This window comes from Citrus sinensis, chromosome 4, assembly GCF_022201045.2.
Source record: "Citrus sinensis cultivar Valencia sweet orange chromosome 4, DVS_A1.0, whole genome shotgun sequence".
In the NCBI taxonomy this organism is placed as follows: domain Eukaryota; kingdom Viridiplantae; phylum Streptophyta; class Magnoliopsida; order Sapindales; family Rutaceae; genus Citrus; species Citrus sinensis.
The window spans coordinates 29,314,161-29,331,341 of record NC_068559.1 but is presented as its reverse complement, the minus strand read 5'-3'; the positions used below and the strand labels follow the sequence as shown (position 1 = coordinate 29,331,341).

The 17,181-nt window shown below is 34.4% G+C and overlaps 4 protein-coding genes and 1 long non-coding RNA gene across 6 annotated transcripts; 3 read left to right on the top strand and 2 right to left on the bottom strand.

Annotated features, from left to right (window-relative positions):
* The first annotated feature begins 1,336 nt into the window (after positions 1-1,336).
* Positions 1,337-4,566, top strand: LOC102609310 (hypothetical protein). The gene is made up of 7 exons (XM_006482784.4): positions 1,337-1,835; positions 2,672-2,845; positions 2,927-3,019; positions 3,107-3,175; positions 3,473-3,679; positions 3,967-4,092; positions 4,235-4,566. Exons 1-7 carry the CDS (start codon positions 1,593-1,595, stop codon positions 4,388-4,390), a joined length of 1,068 nt encoding a protein of 355 aa, XP_006482847.1. The 5' UTR covers positions 1,337-1,592; the 3' UTR covers positions 4,391-4,566.
* A 616-nt stretch (positions 4,567-5,182) lies between these two features.
* Positions 5,183-5,998, top strand: LOC102609772 (protein M7). Of its 2 annotated transcripts, none has more exons than XM_025101424.2 (2): positions 5,183-5,607; positions 5,698-5,998. In XM_025101424.2, the coding sequence occupies exons 1-2, from the start codon at positions 5,271-5,273 to the stop codon at positions 5,712-5,714; spliced, it is 354 nt and encodes a 117-aa protein (XP_024957192.1). In that variant the 5' UTR covers positions 5,183-5,270; the 3' UTR covers positions 5,715-5,998. The 2 variants fall into 2 exon arrangements, with proteins under 2 accessions (XP_024957192.1, XP_006482848.1); XM_006482785.4 differs by having other exon boundaries at positions 5,225-5,577.
* A 1,228-nt stretch (positions 5,999-7,226) lies between these two features.
* LOC102610087 (cytochrome b5 domain-containing protein RLF) lies at positions 7,227-9,813 on the top strand. The gene is made up of 5 exons (XM_006482786.3): positions 7,227-7,392; positions 7,487-7,757; positions 8,248-8,382; positions 8,885-8,935; positions 9,494-9,813. The coding sequence occupies exons 1-5, from the start codon at positions 7,360-7,362 to the stop codon at positions 9,577-9,579; spliced, it is 576 nt and encodes a 191-aa protein (XP_006482849.1). The 5' UTR covers positions 7,227-7,359; the 3' UTR covers positions 9,580-9,813.
* Positions 9,814-10,069: 256 nt separating this feature from the next.
* LOC102610407 (hypothetical protein) lies at positions 10,070-12,238 on the bottom strand. Its single transcript, XM_006482787.4, has 3 exons — positions 12,068-12,238; positions 11,072-11,566; positions 10,070-10,774 (listed from the first exon to the last, which is right to left on the bottom strand). Exons 1-3 carry the CDS (start codon positions 12,153-12,155, stop codon positions 10,251-10,253), a joined length of 1,107 nt encoding a protein of 368 aa, XP_006482850.1. The 5' UTR covers positions 12,156-12,238; the 3' UTR covers positions 10,070-10,250.
* Positions 12,239-13,046: 808 nt separating this feature from the next.
* On the bottom strand, positions 13,047-14,691 carry LOC107177640 (uncharacterized). Its single transcript, XR_001508614.3, has 3 exons — positions 14,228-14,691; positions 13,817-14,037; positions 13,047-13,245 (listed from the first exon to the last, which is right to left on the bottom strand). It is a non-coding gene; the product is annotated as an uncharacterized LOC107177640 (long non-coding RNA).
* Between the last annotated feature and the right edge of the window lie 2,490 nt (positions 14,692-17,181).

The following is a 17,181-nucleotide window of genomic DNA, read 5'->3' as shown; positions in this document are numbered from 1 at the left end:
TGGCCTTGGGCTTCGCCTTGGGCTTCGCCTTGGGCCTTTATACTAGGGTTCGAACTTCCAATTATTTACTTTGAAATTTTATCATAATCTGTCCAATTCCTCCAATCCAATGCAAACATCTCCATTTTTTATTACCTTTCAACTCGAATTTCGTCTTCCGTTGAAAAATACAACAGTAAAATATAAAGTCCTTATGAGTTCTGTCTACGTCGTTTAGTTAAAATTTTAGTTCATGTTTGATCACAGAAAACCATATTTTGTTTTATTTATGATAAATGATTATTGGAAGACTTCAAATAATTATTCATCACAATTCGCAACTTATCAATTACTTCTTTTTTCTTTTTATTTTACGTATCCAAATTAACTTATAAGTTATGATTGTCGACCAAATATATATATATATATATATATATATTTATAAAAAAAAGCTTGAAAATTTTAATGAATAATTTGGACACAATTGCTCTTTGGGCGTTGGGCCTTATCATGTAAATGTTGTCGGTTTCCTCTAAATTTTAATATTTATTTTTTAGGATTTAGATTTAGGGACAATTTTTTTTAACCTAATGAATTAGGGTTTTTTTTTTTTTACTTAATGAAATAATTGATTTAATTTAATCAATTAAGCCATTAAATCCGTTTGTTTTTTTAACGTAATAATTTTTTTCAGTTTTTAAGTCATTAAGCTATTTTTAAAATTTTTTACTTAATTAAAAGTCTTAATAATATCATTAAAACATATTTTCTAAAATATTATCTAATTAATTAATTTTTATCCCTACTTAAATAAAATTTAATAATTAGCATTATTTTTCATCTCTATAAATTGTGATAATATAGTGATAGATTATTATTATTATTATTCATTTTTATTTTCTTTAAATTAGCATTATTTACCTTCATAATGTTTTATGAATATTTTTTCATATAAAAACATCATGAACTATAATAAGATTGATTAACATATACTAATTTATAATATAAAGGATTGTATTCAATTTAACGTGATTTATATTATGATAATCTATTATCTTACTTGAGTTCTTTGAGATATTTATTATTTGTTTAACATTTATAATGTATTAGATCGTAAATATAAAAATATTAGTTTTTAGGTATTTTAAATTAAAAAATAACTTATTACTTGAGATTCCAACATTCAATTCTATTTTAAATATATATTAATTCAAGTCTAATTTCAATAATTTTTTTTAAATGTACAATTGATGTTTACTGAATAAGAATATACAGTGAATGAAATCTTAAGCATGTATGCCATTAAATCTAAGCAAAATTAATTAAATTTGAAATTGGTTGATCAAGTAGAAAATTTGGTAGAAATAGGATAATATGTTGAATAATTACGAAAAATGGAATCAAATTAAGAAAATATCGCTCGAATCCGAAAGTACGGCGAAAGTGTCGTGGCAAACGCAACGATTATTATATATGTATATATGAAAAAACGTAGTGGGGTGGTAAATCTTAATCTCCCGCCATCGAAAGCTCGTCCATTTATAAGTATTAATTAATTATGCTGCTTATCAGACAAGTTTCCAAATTGAAAGTCCAAAATTAAAAAAAGAGAAATGGAGGTGCCGGTGATAGATCTAGCGGCGTATCTGTCGGCCGGGGAGGGGGAGGTGGGGAGTGAAGTGAGTGAGTTGTGTAGGGAAGTGAGCGGGATATTGAGAGAAACGGGAGCGTTGTTGGTGAAGGATCCGAGGTGTACGGTCGAGGATAACGATCGCTTCTTGGATATGATGGAGAAGTACTTCGAATCTCCCTTCCACTTCAAGCGCTTGCAGGAGCGCCCCAATTTGCATTATCAGGTACCTTTTTTTTTCCCATTTTTGTCATTTATTTTCAGGTAAAGTTGCTGATTAAAAAAAAAAAAAACTCTTTTTTGTATTTCTAAAAAAAAAAAAAAACAAGTATTGAATTTGCAATACCAGTAGCACGTGACAACTTTAGTTTTAATTTTTTTTTAAGATTTTGTTCGTTGCGGAGAATTTGAGGGAGAATAAGAGAGAAAAGATGAGAATTTGAATAAAATGTGAGGAAATATGAGAGAAATTTATAATTTTCAAACGTAAAATGTTTGGTTGGTGAGAAAGTACGGGAAAGTGGGATAAATGTTTGTGCAAATTTTGGCTTTTAGTTCACTAAATTTGCTTTTACCAGGTGAGAATTTAGGTATTTAATGTTTTTTCTTTTTTTGACTAATCTTTGTTTGGTGATATATAAAATGTCGGGGAAGGAAGGAAAATTTAAGAATTTGAAAAAAAAGTGGCCAAAAGGGTAAAATATCAAAATTTTAAAAATAAATTGAGTAAGCGAGAATTTATGAATTATTAGTTTTTTTTTGGGGGGGCATTAGTTTGGTTACTCAAGTAATGTCACATGTGTTTGGTATTACTTATGATAAAATAGCTAGTTCCTTTCAGTTTCCTACTGCTGTTGCGCTTCGATGAGTTTTTAGACCGGAAGTGAAGTCAAGCCTATCTTCTATATGACATTGTTGTCTAAACATTTCCTTCAAGGGGATGGAGATTCAACAAGATGAAATTAAATGAGGATAATTTTCTGCGTTCTTAGTGTAAGCTTGTGTTGGCATATTTCATATCATTAATGCTAAGAATGGTTTCATTTGTGAATGGGACTACAGGTTGGGGTGACACCAGAAGGAGTAGAAATTCCAAGAAGCCTGGTTGATGAAGAAATGCAAGAGAAATTTAGAGCAATGCCCAAAGAGTCTCAACCATCCATTCCCATTGGACCAGATCCCAAGTGGCGATACATGTGGAGGGTTGGTCCTCGGCCATCAAACACCCGCTTTCAGGTTTCATCTCGTCTCTTCCCTTCTCAATCATATTCACTTACTTTGTCTATTATCTTTCTAACTTTCATTCCTTTCTCTTAGGAACTTAATTCAGAGCCTGTCATACCAGACGGTTTCCCTGAGTGGAAAGAAACCATGGACTCTTGGGGACACAAAATGATATCTGCAATAGAGGTGAGTTGATATTGCTGTTTGTGTTGATAGCAACCCTCATTATGCAATCTATCTAATGTTTTCAGGTATATTTGTTCTTTCCTCCAGGTTGTTGCTGAGATGGCGGCAATTGGTTTTGGTTTGCCAAAGGATGCATTCACTTCCCTTATGAAGCAGGTGAGAAAACATTACCAGTTCAAGTGTCACCTTGCCTTTTGCTTCTGTCTTCAACTCATTGCTGCTGATTTGGAGATAACACTACAAAGTAAGATAATTTATGTTGGTTAATGTGAATTGTCCAATCAAACAGCTATGTTATGATTCATGGCAGCAATGGATTCCCTGAACTTACTAACAGGTGTTTATGTTGGTTAGTGTGAATTGTCCAATCAAACGGCTATGTTATGATTCGTGGCACTGCCATCATTGGATTCCCTGAACTTACTAACAGGTGATTTTTCCTTTCAAATTCAGGGACCACATCTCCTTGCTCCCACTGGGTGTGACCTCAGACGTTATGGCAAGGAGGGCACTGTTTTTGCGGGATACCACTATGACCTTAACTTTCTCACCATTCATGGTCGAAGTCGATTCCCTGGTCTAAACATTTGGCTTAGGAATGGGAAAAAAGTTGAAGTGAAGGTTCCTGTGGGATGTCTTTTAATTCAGACAGGGAAGCAGGTAATCCTTACTGATGTCTACTCAACCATCTTAAGTGGAAAGACAATCAAAATACTTTGTACAAAAACAATAATGTTGTTGCTTTTTGCTACCCCAACTCTTATATTTATGAAATCAATTATCTTAGCTTAGGCATCCTGGGAGTTATTTCTTGTCCAATTTCTTGCAGACAGTGGATTTTGTCTGGTAATTTATATGTGGAATCTCTTTTTACTTAGAATAAAATTGTACACTCTATTATCAATTTTAACATTACCTGTTTTCCCGTACACTCTATTTATCTGCAGATAGAGTGGTTGACTGCAGGAGACTGCCTAGCTGGGATGCATGAAGTTATTGTCACGAGCAGGACAATTGATGCAATCAAACAAGCATCAGAGCATAATCGTAGCCTATGGAGAGTATCCTCAACAGTGAGTCTACCTAACGATATCATTATAATCATCTTGTTAGCTAATTGTGACATTTTTGTGGTGGTTCTTTGTAACCAAACTTTTCTGGGATTCTTTATTCTTATGCTTCTTTTTGAACTTCTTTTTTCTTGGTTATGTATAGTTGTTTGCCCACATCGCATCAGATGCCGTGTTGAAGCCGCTAGGCCACTTTGCGGAATCTCCTCTCTCTCGCAAATATCCGCCCATTTGTGCGGGAGAGTTTGTTGAACAAGAGCTTGCAGTAATCAATTTAAAAGGAAATAAAGGGGAATCTTGATAAATTGTAATATTTAGAATCACGCGTTGTTTGTTTCTGAAAAGATGCAAATGCGTGGTTTCAGAAGACTTCCAATTATAAATAAAAATAATGGTAATTTACTGTTCTATGGCCAGACGGACAGGATTTGTACAATATTATATTGATCAATTGCTAACCTTGTGTGTATTTTGTGATATGACTGCGTATCTTTAAGATTAATTCCACTTTGATAAAAAAATGCTGAATTGATTTTATCTTGAAGGAAAGCCGGTATATTGGAGTTTATTTTATTTAGAAATCCCCAAAGGAGACCTTAATATGCCGTTGAATTTTCCTTGTCATGTTATTAGTCAACCATGAGCACTTCAATTTCTCTCTCCCTTTTGTCATCCCGTAAAAAAAGCTAGTACTTTTTGCTCCTCACATTTTCTGGTGTTATTTTGTTAGGCCATGGTTACATTAGAGTTGTTTTAAGGTAGAGTATGAATTATAGGTACACACACAATGTGATAAATAGTAAAAGAACATATTATAACTTTGATTATGTGATTATAAAAGAATGTTCCACCGTGAAGCGGTTCCAACATAACCAGATTCAATTTTGTAAATACAGTTGTTCGGCAACTAGTACATTGTACCAACGTCAGAAATGCAATGAGTCATGATGTTTGAGTTTCTTAACTGTTTTTTACTTTTCAGCAGAGCGACAATGACTTTAAGCATGGTTTCTGGGTGGTAAATGAGATCGGAAGCGGAATAGCACAAAGATGGCATGACCAATATTGGTCTAGGGTTAGGACTAAAACGCAATTATGCATGACATGCTTTTCACTTTTCCTATATATGCTACCTTTCATGGTCCTATACACTGACAAGTTAAGCATTTACTCAGAAAAACATGAAGCTTTCGGGCACTAAGGCTCTGCCAATTTTGCTGCTAGTATTGGTTATGACAAGTTTCATGGAGCAAGGCAACAGCCATCCTTGTGCTAACACTTTCATATCCACACTAGTCCAGCTGATACCTTGTAGGCCAGCAGTTTCTCCATTTAGTCCCATTCCACCAAGTGAAGCCTGCTGCAATGCCATCAAAGCTCTAGGCCAGCCTTGTCTATGTGTGCTCATAAATGGTCCCCCAATTGCTGGCATTGACCGGAATGTGGCCCTGCAGCTCCCGGATAAATGCATCGCTAACTTTGAACCATGTATCATCTCTCCCTCTGCCTCTTCCAATAGTGCGATCACATCTTATTCCTTAATCTCTCTCTCCGAATAACACTCACTATTTGACTCTAATCCCGTTGCTTTTTCTCCTTGGGCTGCAGGTGATATGATGAAGTAGAAATGGGAAAAAGTGTCAAGAATATTACTAGTACAAGCAGAGTGTTTGATGAAATTTCAATAATAAATTTGTTCAGGGCGCCGCCTCCTTTGATGGAAGCCTTGTTATGCTAAATTAGTGATGGTACTAATATAAGATGATAAATCAAAGTTAGTCATGTACTGAATTATAAGGGTTTTGGTATTTAATTTCGATTTTGTTGTTGCTAATTAGTTGTTATATGGTGAAGAACGAAACTTTGTGCTTATGCAAGATAAACAGGATAATTAATTAGTTTTCATTTCTTTCAAGCAAAAACAATATGATTTTCTGAGTTTGCTGTTTCATATTTTGGCTACAAGGATAAAAAGTAAAGACAAAACTTTCAAGGTTGCAATTGGACAAAGATATATATATATATATCAAGATGAATGAATCTGGGTGTTATTTATGACTCAATGAGTGCGATTATTGGTTCAAAATCTGGAAAAACTACAAAATAAGTTAATTGTTGGATTGGAATAAGACAAGATGTGAATTTTATTATATGTGTGCATCCGCCAAAAAAGAAAAGAAAAAGAAAAAGAAAAAGGATTCAATTATTATTATTGTTTTTTGTTTGTTCGGGTTCAGCTACGGCCTACGGGTAAGACTAAGAGTTCGTCATCCATTAATATGTATTTGTTTAACCAAATCCATCAATTCATTAATTTTCCCCTTAAGACATTGTTTTTAATTTTAAAATCAATTAATCCAATTTTGCTAGCGTGTTATTATAATATTTTAGTACAAAATTAATTCATATGCTATTATATAGTTTTTATTTTTTTTTAAAAAAAAATAAAATTTTAGGGATGAAACCATATGAAGCAAAATATTGATTCTCTAAGAAATGAATTTTAATACGTATTTATTTTATGAGATTAAGGGTAATTTTTTTTTTTTTCATTCTCTTCTCTATTTATGCAATACGTTACGTACAAATATAACCTAACGCTACAGAGATAACTTATACTTGACGTCAATTACTAATTATTCTGTGCACGTAACTTATATATTCATAGTAATTTAGATGAGCTGGTGATATGCATGTAATTTAAACGAGAAAACACGAGTGAAGAAGCTACTGGTGCAATTAACTGCAAAGTTTGTTGGATACTAATTAACCTGACAAAGAATATCATGTCGTAAACATTATGGAAAATACATATGCTATGTCGTTTATATATTCAGAACATAGATGGTAAGTCATTAGTTTTTCACCCCAGAGTAAAGGCTGTATGAATCGTCAATTATAATTTTATTATAATTTCAATTCTTCTTGGATTTTCATTATTTACTGCTGAGGTTTAGAGAAGAAAAATTGAAAAAAATTAAAGATCTACATCACTAAGGGGATGCAATTCCAATTCAATTGAATTGTTAATTAAGCAGGTGGAAATATTATCCAATTATCAAATAAGCATAAAATTATAAATAGTAATAAGTAAAATATAACCAAATTATATTACAAATTAATCATTTATGGACTCTCTCTATTTTGACTTTGACTTTTGAATTTGATTAGAGATTGATATAGATATTCTAAAATACCAATATTAAAACCTAAACTATTGATGCTTCGGCTTCAAAATTGATTGCTGTGAACGCTGAAAGACTTGGAGAGATGGAGAACGATAACGATTTCACATTTTGCAGGGCAAGTTTTCGGGGAAAAACAAAAAAAAAAAAAAAAAGTTTACGTTTTGCGGACTAGAATTGAATTTTTTTTTTTTTTTTGGCTTTTTATTTAGGTCCAAAAGAATCAAAGTTCAGATGCTGATGGTAGTGTCGAAAATCAAAGCAGCGGGTTTTTATGGAAACAAGATGAATTGCCGTCAAAGACGAATAAGACGGTGGGGTTTCTGTCATATAATGTTATTGATGCATCGTCTTCATCAGCAGCTGGAACTTCTGTGAAAGTTGCGAGCCGTAAGCCGGCGTCTCGGGCCAAGGTTCCTTTTGAGAAGGGCTATAGCCAAGTGGATTGGCTTAGACTTACTCAAACTCATCCTGATCTTGCAGGTACTTCCGGAATCATTGAGTACTCAATGTCCCTATACTTCAATTCTTGATGGGAACGATTTAATATAGCTTATCACTTTATGTTGAAATCATGGCTCTTTCTTTATTTCCGATAATTTTCAGCTTTTGATTGTCTTTCGCATATATGTTGGTTTCTTATGCATTTTCACCTTGTTTGAAATTTTAAGAATGTCGTTATTAATTGATTAGCATAGGTGTTTCTTTACTAGCACTTAACAAGATGATGCTTTTTTCTTTTCTTTTTTTTCTTTTTTTCCCTATTGGGGATATGTGTTTTTATAGCTGGGTTCATGTTCACCTGAAAAACACCACCTCCCTTGCAATGAAGTATAATCAACCAACTTAATTTATTTCGTGTAATCACCTGACGGAGCAGAAAATGAAATGAAGTAAAGAGTATAGCACATGCTACATTTGATCTGTTAAATTCCCATCTGTGATAATTGTGTGAATTAATGGTGTGTTTCAGGTTTGAAGGGACAATCAAATAAGAGGCTGATAACCATGGATGAAGTTAAACAGCATCAGAGTGAAGGTTCCATGTGGACTGTCTTAAAAGGTCGTGTATACAATTTATCTCCGTACATGAAGTTTCACCCTGGAGGTATGGCCATAAGTTTGTGCTGATAGATTTTTTATTTTTTTGGTAAAACATTTTTTTTAAATTACTCTAAAAGGGACTCCAGTGGAACTAGTGTTTCGTTTTTCTTTTTTTTCTGTCTGTCTTTATTGTGTTATCAGACCAGCAGTACTTTTAATTTATATGGTCACCTGTATAATATATCTTTGTAACTGACATATCAACCCAGTGGTATGGATGTCATTTCTGCAGCAAATTCTTCTCCCCCCCTCTTTTTTCAAGTATTTTGCCTACCAGACTTGTCTTCAGTTCTGGTGGTGTAGTATATTCTTGTATAAGATCTTAGCAATGCCTGTCATCTTACGGTTGAAGAACTATTCAGTTTAGTGACCACTTTTGTTCTAGCTGCTGCTGCATGCTATATTCATATAAAATTCTTGTAATTTTTCCTTAAGTTCTACATGTGTATAATTTTGTATTATATTACATATGATGGATTGGCTTGTTTCGACAAAATCATTTTCAGGTGTTGATATGCTGATGAAGGCAGTGGGTAAAGACTGTACGGCTTTGTTCAGTATCCTTTTCTGGAATTTTATTTGTGCTCTAGTTTATAGAAGTCACATTGAAATTTAGAAATGTTACTTGCATCCAATAATTATCTGCCATTTTTTTTCCTTTTAAATATTACATAAACCTCTTTCCAATTGGATTCAAACCCCCAAACCCGTTGTATCACTTCAAGAGGTGTTACTAGTTGAACCAACAAATAATTGTACGACCCATAGTTGGCTATATTGCCCTTTCTTTTAGTTGCAACTCAAAATAAACTGGTTTCCATGGAGATCCTATCTCAAGTTGAGAAATGAGAAGACTCTCGCTAGCCGTAAATTATGATCATTTACTGTTATACTATCTGCTTTTCTTGTTTGGCAGTTGTTATTTATTTTAGATTTTGTGCTCTCTTTTGTGGCATTGACCATCTCAAAAGTCAGGCTTAAAGCAGAAAGTCTTGTACTATCTGTCTGTATATGAGCTTGAGATTCTTGCTTAAAGTTTTAAGGTTTAGATGGAAGCTGCTTCTTGCTTGTCCTTGAAAATAGCAACATCTGTGATCCTTAAGTCTCTATTTTAGATAAATACCATGCTTGGGTTAACGCCGAGTTTTTATTGGAGAAGTGCCTTGTGGGCACTCTGGATGATAGTCGACCAAGGCAGTGATACTCAGCCAACTTAGAAGTGATTCTTTGCCCATGTAATCTTACGATGCTCCCTGGCCTCAACATTCTACTTTCCATGTTTTTGTTATACAGCATAACCATTCAACCCCTTTTTTTGCCAGTAGGGGATAATTTCATTGCATCTTTCAGGTGTTTGATTGTGCAAGTTCCGCATTGCAAATAAAATTGTATGCTGAAAGATGAATCAATATAGTAATACACAATGTGTTAGTAAGTCTTCGGATATTTACAGTAAGCTTTTGTTCACGTTCTCGTAAGAGTGCTTTTACAGAGCCAATCCTTTTGTGGGAAGAACAAGCTGCCTTTCTTGAAGTTTAAAAGCAAGACGGTAGTGGCCACAACCAGCAAATTCAATCAAAAGAAAAACAATCCAATTATCAAGGCGCATTTTTGGTTATTAAATTTCCCATCAGAAAGTCTCTCACTGTCTCTTTTACATAATTTAAATTCCGAAATCAGCGGACTTCGTATAGAAAATTGATACCTCATTCCAACATTATCCATCTATAGTTCTTTTCCACCGACAATACAACTAAAAAACACAGAAGATCCCAAATACTTTTTAAGACTCGTGGAAAAGCAGAGCATGTGCCTCATAACGGCTAAATATACAAAAGTGGAAGTGGGATCATACAACAGCTGCAAAAATCTTTAAAATCTAATAGAAAGTACTCTAACTTCATCGAGGACAGGGCCACAAAGAGATCCAAAGTCATTAATCTTGGTGTGGTAGTAAGTGCTGAAGAATGTGATTCTTGTCCTTGCAGCGATGGCTTTGAACTTGAGACTGGCACTCTTGAACCCACCTTTTCCCTTTGATTCAAATGGAACAGCCACTGTATCTTTGCCGGCAAATGCTTCAACCCTCATTGATCCATGGCAGCCATTCTTTGCATCTCCAATTGTGAATGTGAGATTGTACTCTTTGTTGGGAACAGTTCTTAGAATTTGAGCAATGGCACTTTCTCTACCAGCAACAAGCTCAACTGCCGCATGTCCATATGGCACATTGAAGTGCTTTGCATCTATGAACTTGACAGCTTTGAGTGATTCAATGATCCAGCCGGGGAGTGGGGATGTGAGATCTTCTTGTCTTGGAGGAAGAAGGACTCCATTAGTAGTGTTTACTAGCCGATGTGGACCCTCTTCAAAGCCAGGATTCTTGACCAAGTTATCTGCAAGAGAACACTGATTAATTAGTCTTCCCTTGAGAACCTTGAATACTGCTCAAGCAAAAATAATCTAACCTGACTACCATGCAATAATAGCAAGATTTAAATCCCAAAGAGCCCAGAATAATTCATCAATAATGGAACTCCCAAATCATAACAAATTAAGTAAACAGAAGATCTAAATCACTGAACGTTGTACATCGAGTTTCATATATCTTAAGCCAGAAATCAAACCCAGATAAGAAATAGACAAAATAAATAAATTAATAGTTAGTACATTGTAAATTGTCATACTCGTACCTCTTGTCGGCATTGGCGGATAGAGCTCCTTAATAGCAACAGCATCGATAAGTGGACCACAAGCAGGATCCTCTTGAACACCAGGATTGTGGAATGTCACTGTAACAATGTTAGTTTTGGCTCTAAATCCCCAAGCATAAGTGTCACCGTTAATATCATACAATGTCTGCAGAGGCAGATCCCCCGACTGAGGAGGCACAGAGACTCTCAACACCTCATCTTGAGCACAAGTTCTTGATGCACCAAATGTTAGTGCGTAAAGGGCTCCTGGTTTTACAGTTATAGTTTGAGAGATCGAAGCCTCATTGCCAAGCCTAATGGCATGGACTCCATGAGATACTGGAAAGAACATGCCACCGGGTTGGGGCCCACCGGCGATGAATTCAACAAAGCCATTGATTTCCCATTTGGGAAGTGCATGTTTCCCAACTAGAACTGTCTTTTTGAGGTTAGTTGGTTTTGGTAGTTCCTCAAAGTCGCCATTTGGGAGGTACCCTGATGAAAAAAGAAGAAGAAGAAGTACAACACGAGGGATTATCAGTAAATCTTTACTATAAAAACAAACTTGGGAAAGCTTTTATATATCTGCGAACAAGTTAGTGTAGATGAAAAGTGAGAACAGTAAAAGCCACACAAAAGCAAGCAGTCAACAGATCAAATCAGATTAAGGTAAAAAAACAAACTTCGTAGAACAGATCAAAGTAGAATCAAGTGTCAAACATAGAAAAGAGCTAAAAATACAAAAAATGAGCAAATAATAAATAACAATGTTTCCACAAAAAAAGCTTCAATTTTTTTAAGTGAGAAGAACATACTAAATCACCAGCTAAGCTATGCCTCATTAAAATCCTCCAAATATTACAAAATTTGCAAAAAGAACAGAAGAAATTTGAAGAGATCTCAGCTCACACTACACACCATAACAGAAACTAAAATAAAACAAAATGGGCGGTATATTGTAGGCAGCTAAGATGTTAGAACTGAACATAGAAATACCTTCAAAGTACTTGGCAGCAAATGCAGGACCAGATAAGAGCAAGAGCAAGCCGAGAGCAAGCACAATAGATAATGAATGAGCTACCATTTTGATTTTGAGAGAGAAGAGAGAGAGAACTCAAGCAGGAGTTTGGTTTAGCAGAGCTGAAATTTATAGAAGTTTATTAATGGGGGAGTACGGGATTGGCTTTGGGCCTTCAGAAAAAGTGATAAAATTAATAATAAATAATAATAACAATAAATAAATAAATTAAAATAAATAAACAAAAGTGTTGGGGGGGGGGGGGGGGGGTGGGGGGGGTTATTCCTAGCTAGTTATAGCTTTAGCTAAAATCACGTTGGCGGAGGAGGCTGAAGCTCAAAGCTAGCCAGTGGTGAGGCGCAAACCCCACCGATGACTGACTGACGACATTGTCTGCTTGTCTCAAGTTTCCACATTTTCTCCACAATTCATGCCGTGGCATTATAGTCAATTCACACCACTTAATGAATACAGCGGCAACTGGTAAGTAGTTGTAGTTCAAAATATCACTAAAATTACTCTTAAATCAAGTTCGTAAACCACTTATCTAATAGAAGTACAGTTGGGCAAAGTTTAAATTTACATAATTTACCAGCCGCCTGAATTTTATTTATTACAAGGGAATAGTTAGTATACATGTGTGTTATGTCAGATGTCACAACAAATGTACCAAAGGATACAGTTGACGGTTGAGTTGAATGTACCGACACAAGCCAACAAAACAATTGAAGTAAGTTCATATTTTTTTTCTTTCTATTTCTAATGCTGCACTGCAGAGTGTAGATAAGATGTGTCAGACTCGGGAGTTTTCTCATGAAAATAAATAAAATTTACTGCTTGCGTTGCGTTGCGTTGCGTCTTCATTTTTTCACAAATTCTCTCACATTGCTTTCCACCTAATTTCATAAGCGCGTCATGTGACAGCTAGCCACACACAATATTGGAGACAGGCATACATGATTTCAATTTAACCTGCTTATTAAGGGACAGTTAGTTATTCGAGTGTTGGAATACATGTGAACTTATTGTTGTCCATGTGCTATGGTATCCACGCTGGCAGCCTGGCACGAAGGGATAGGGAAGGATCCCCGCCCCGATAATTCATGTGCTCGCAACATTCCAAGAGAGAACGGATCTGCTCTGCACCCGCAATCCTCTGAAACCCAATCACAACCGGTTATTCATATTTTTAGATTGGAAGATTGCCTATTTCTTCTCCACTAAAATTAATAAATATCACTTATTTTTTATTTTTTTTAATAATTAATAATTTTTATTATTATAATTTTATAATATTATCATATTTTTAAATATATTTTAATTTATATTAATTAACTAAATTATATAAATAATAATTTCAATACTAAAAATAACAAATATATAAATTTTAATGTGAATAATCAGATTAGTATCAACAAATTTCTTATATATTTATTATTTTAAAATATTTTTCTTATAATATATATTTTATATTCCTTAAATAAAATATTAAGTAAATAACTCATTTATTATATTTTTTATGCTAGAGATGAAAGTTGTTTACTATTATAAAAAAGACTATAATTATGTTAGAGTTTATCTATCATAGAGTACGAATTCCAACCACACACATAAAATAATAAATAATAAATAATAATTTTTATAATTTAAAATTTATACTCTACTGTAAATAAACTCCAGCATTACCCAACCCTTAATAAAAATGACAAGAGGTTTAATAGGAGAACCTGACGGTCTTCAGGCATGATTGACGAGGTGCACGTGCGAATGGGACCACAGTTGGACCATTTCGTGGATAATTTGGGATTTGGTTGTTGAGCAATGAACAGGCTAAAAGAATCCTGAGTGCAAAGGAAAAGTGTGTACATGGTCCCCCGTTAATGAATAAATCTGATGAGCCATGTTTGACTGCTGTGGCGGTGCCTTTTTTCTTTTCTTTTTTTTTTTCCTAAAAAAAAAACAGAAGAGTGCGTGATATATATATATATATATATATATATATATATATAAATTATCACCGATCCTTAATAATAATAATAATCACTTGTATTTTGTCCTTATATGAAATTATAGAAAAGAATAAATAGTTTCTAAATCATAATTGATTTGTTTTTAATTAAGGTAATGGGGTTGATTACTTGAAGAACGACGAGGAGGAAGATGATGACGAGGGCAACGAAAGCGAAGCAGAAGGAGCTCAACTGCTCAATGTGGGAACGGGAGATCCGAGCATATCAGAAGTGTGAAAAAAAGAACCGCAGCCCGCAAGGTAATGCCGAAGATGGAGGATTTGAGCTCTCAGCTGCGGACACACCCGATGCCTCTGTTGCTGCTGCACGACCAGAAGGGGAAGAAGCTGATGAGACGGGTTGAGCTTTGAGACATTGATCCTGGCTAGACTCGAGAGAAACAATACAAATTAAAAAAAAGTCATCTCATTCGAGCACAATACCAAAATCACAAATTGACAATTTTACATGACTCGTGAGAAAGAATTAGGGATGGCAATTGGAAGGCTTGAATTCGGGTTTGTCCTCGAAAAAAGTATGATTATTTGTATTTTGAGTTGGGTTGGGCTCAACTTGATTCGGGTCAGAGTCGAATCGAGTTAAGGTCGGATTAGATTTTTTTAGGTCCGTACAGTATTTTATAGGGGTAGGCATTTTACCCGATCCGACTCGATCCGACCCGATAAATTTCGGATTCGGGTCAGATCGGGTCAGCATTGAAACCCGATCGGATTGAAAGTTACAAACCCGATCAGGTTTCCAAAAAAAAAACCCTAAGCTAACACTGCAAACAGCACACAGCCACACACACATACGCTACTGCACACACAGTCACACAAACACAACACAAATCACAGATTCATTCACAGCACAAACACACAAACACAAGGTTGTTGTTGCGCACAAAACACATCCACGGACCGCACCCAATGGCCAACAGCAAGTCGCCAACGGAGTCCACACCTCAAGAAGCGTCCGCCTGTGTGCTCACTGTTGCTCGGTGTTGATGCGAGTTTGCTGGTCCGCGATTGCTGCTGCCTGCTGCGCACCCAATCGATTCCCGATCTGCTGTTGCGCGAGTGTGCGTCATCCCGTCTGCTGCTGCACGTCCGTGGCCACTGTCCACTGATTTGCATCCAAGTGCCAAGTGCCACCGCCCGAATCTGAATTTTATTGCTCCAAGACCCGATCTGCATTTTGCTGCTGCACCAATACCCGATCTGCATTTTGCTACTGCTCCAAAACCCGATCTGTATTTTGCTACTCCAAAATTCGACCCAAACTGCATTCTATTGTTCTAAGACCCGAACTCAACCCGATTTTTTGAACCGATCCGAACATATATCAGATCGGGTCGGGTCGGGTTTGGTTGTAAGTTAGGGTTGTATTCGGATCAATATTTGCCCAACCCGAACAACCCGAAACCCGATCGGGTTGACCCGAACCCGATTTTGCCCACCCCTATTTTCTATCTCATCTTAAATATTTTGTTTTGTTTTGTTCGATTTTGCTTTATTTTATCTAATTTTACTTTGTTTATCAATGATGTAAAACAAAATTACTTTGTTCTAAAACCATTATATATTTATATGTCCATAATTCTTAATAAAAAAAGAAAAAAAATTAACGTCTTATATAAATAAAAACACACAATTTCACAACTCAACAAAAAAAAATTCATAATTTTTCTCATAGACATTGCATCCAAAATTACTTTTTTATATATAAATACATGTATATATATCCTCCATAAAACTAAAAAGTTATAATTTTTCATAATATTTTCAATTTTGAGTTAGGTCAAATTGGTTAAGGCCCAAAACCTGACCCGAATTTGATCGAACCTTAATTTTTTTGCCCGAGCTCGACCTAAAACCCGAAAAATTCGGACCAAAGCCCGAAAATTTTGGGTCAGGTCAATCAGGCTAAAATTTGCGCCCGGTCAAATTGCCATCTCTAGAAAGAATAAAAACTAAAAAGATGAAAATGATATCAAGAGCAAGTTAGGTATATATAGGGTGTGTTTGTCACACTATATTATATAATGTTGTATTGCATTATTTAATGCAGATGTATTGTATTATGTTGTATTGCATAAGTATTGTATTATATTCATGTTGTACAATGTTTGGTGTTATACTATATTGTATTAATTTTTAGTTATATTATGTTTGGTGTTTCACTGCATTGTTATTTTGGTGATTAATTAAAATTACATGTTTGGAAAACAATATTTATTAGTGCCTGGAAAAAAAATATGGAAGAATTTAAGAATTTTTACCTCAATTTATTTAGTAAAAATGTTTAAAAATTATCATAATTCTTGATAAAACATACTTAAAATTAACAAATTTGAAAATTTCTGACGACGTAACATTTATTTTTTTCAGCATTTTCTCCTTTAAAATAAAAACCCTTATTTACTAAGAAATGAAATCAATAACTTTAAAGAAATTATTATTATTACCAATTAGATTGAGATAACAAAATATAAAATAAAATTATTAATATAAATTTTTTATTTAAGTTATCAATTATTATATGTATACAATAAAAAAAATTTATATGCATGTTCATTAATGTTTAAATAATTTTTATTCAACAATATGTCTAATTCAATCATTTATATTATTACAACAGTTTAATGGTAAAATTTACTAGAGGTATAAGACTATTTTCAAAACTAACAGTACTTTTAAAAATAAATTTTATTGAATGTTTAAGTGATTCTCCTTATATTAATTATTTCTACAGCCATAAGTAGATTTTGGCGGGGAGGGTCAGAGGATCATAAGAGTATTCATTGGGCAAAATGGGAGCGATTGTGTCATGCCAAAATATGAGGGGGCATGGATTTTAGAGATTTTTCTAGCTTTAATCAAACTTTAATTGCCAAGCAAGGGTGGAGAGTTATGTAAAATCTAGAAGCTTTGGTGACATATGTTCTAAAAGCTAGATATTTTAAGTTTTCAAGCTTTATGGAAGCAAAATTGGGCTCAAAACCATTCTTTTGTGTGGAGAAGTATCTTATGGGGTAGGCAACTTCTCAACGAAGGGTTAAGATGGAGGATTAGTAATGGAGA

Coding starts and splice junctions, on each gene's coding strand:
- LOC102610407 (XM_006482787.4), bottom strand. CDS start 12,155: ATGGTAGCTCATTCATTATCTATTGTGCTTGCTCTCGGCTTGCTCTTG. Junction 11,567..12,067: donor TGCTGCCAAGTACTTTGAAG/GTATTTCTATGT, acceptor TTTTTTCATCAG/GGTACCTCCCAAATGGCGAC. Junction 10,775..11,071: donor TCCGCCAATGCCGACAAGAG/GTACGAGTATGA, acceptor GTTCTCTTGCAG/ATAACTTGGTCAAGAATCCT.
- LOC102609772 (XM_025101424.2), top strand. CDS start 5,271: ATGAAGCTTTCGGGCACTAAGGCTCTGCCAATTTTGCTGCTAGTATTG.
- LOC102609310 (XM_006482784.4), top strand. CDS start 1,593: ATGGAGGTGCCGGTGATAGATCTAGCGGCGTATCTGTCGGCCGGGGAG. Junction 1,836..2,671: donor GCCCCAATTTGCATTATCAG/GTACCTTTTTTT, acceptor ATGGGACTACAG/GTTGGGGTGACACCAGAAGG. Junction 3,680..3,966: donor TAATTCAGACAGGGAAGCAG/GTAATCCTTACT, acceptor ATTTATCTGCAG/ATAGAGTGGTTGACTGCAGG.
- LOC102610087 (XM_006482786.3), top strand. CDS start 7,360: ATGGAGAACGATAACGATTTCACATTTTGCAGG. Junction 7,758..8,247: donor AACTCATCCTGATCTTGCAG/GTACTTCCGGAA, acceptor GGTGTGTTTCAG/GTTTGAAGGGACAATCAAAT. Junction 8,383..8,884: donor CATGAAGTTTCACCCTGGAG/GTATGGCCATAA, acceptor AATCATTTTCAG/GTGTTGATATGCTGATGAAG.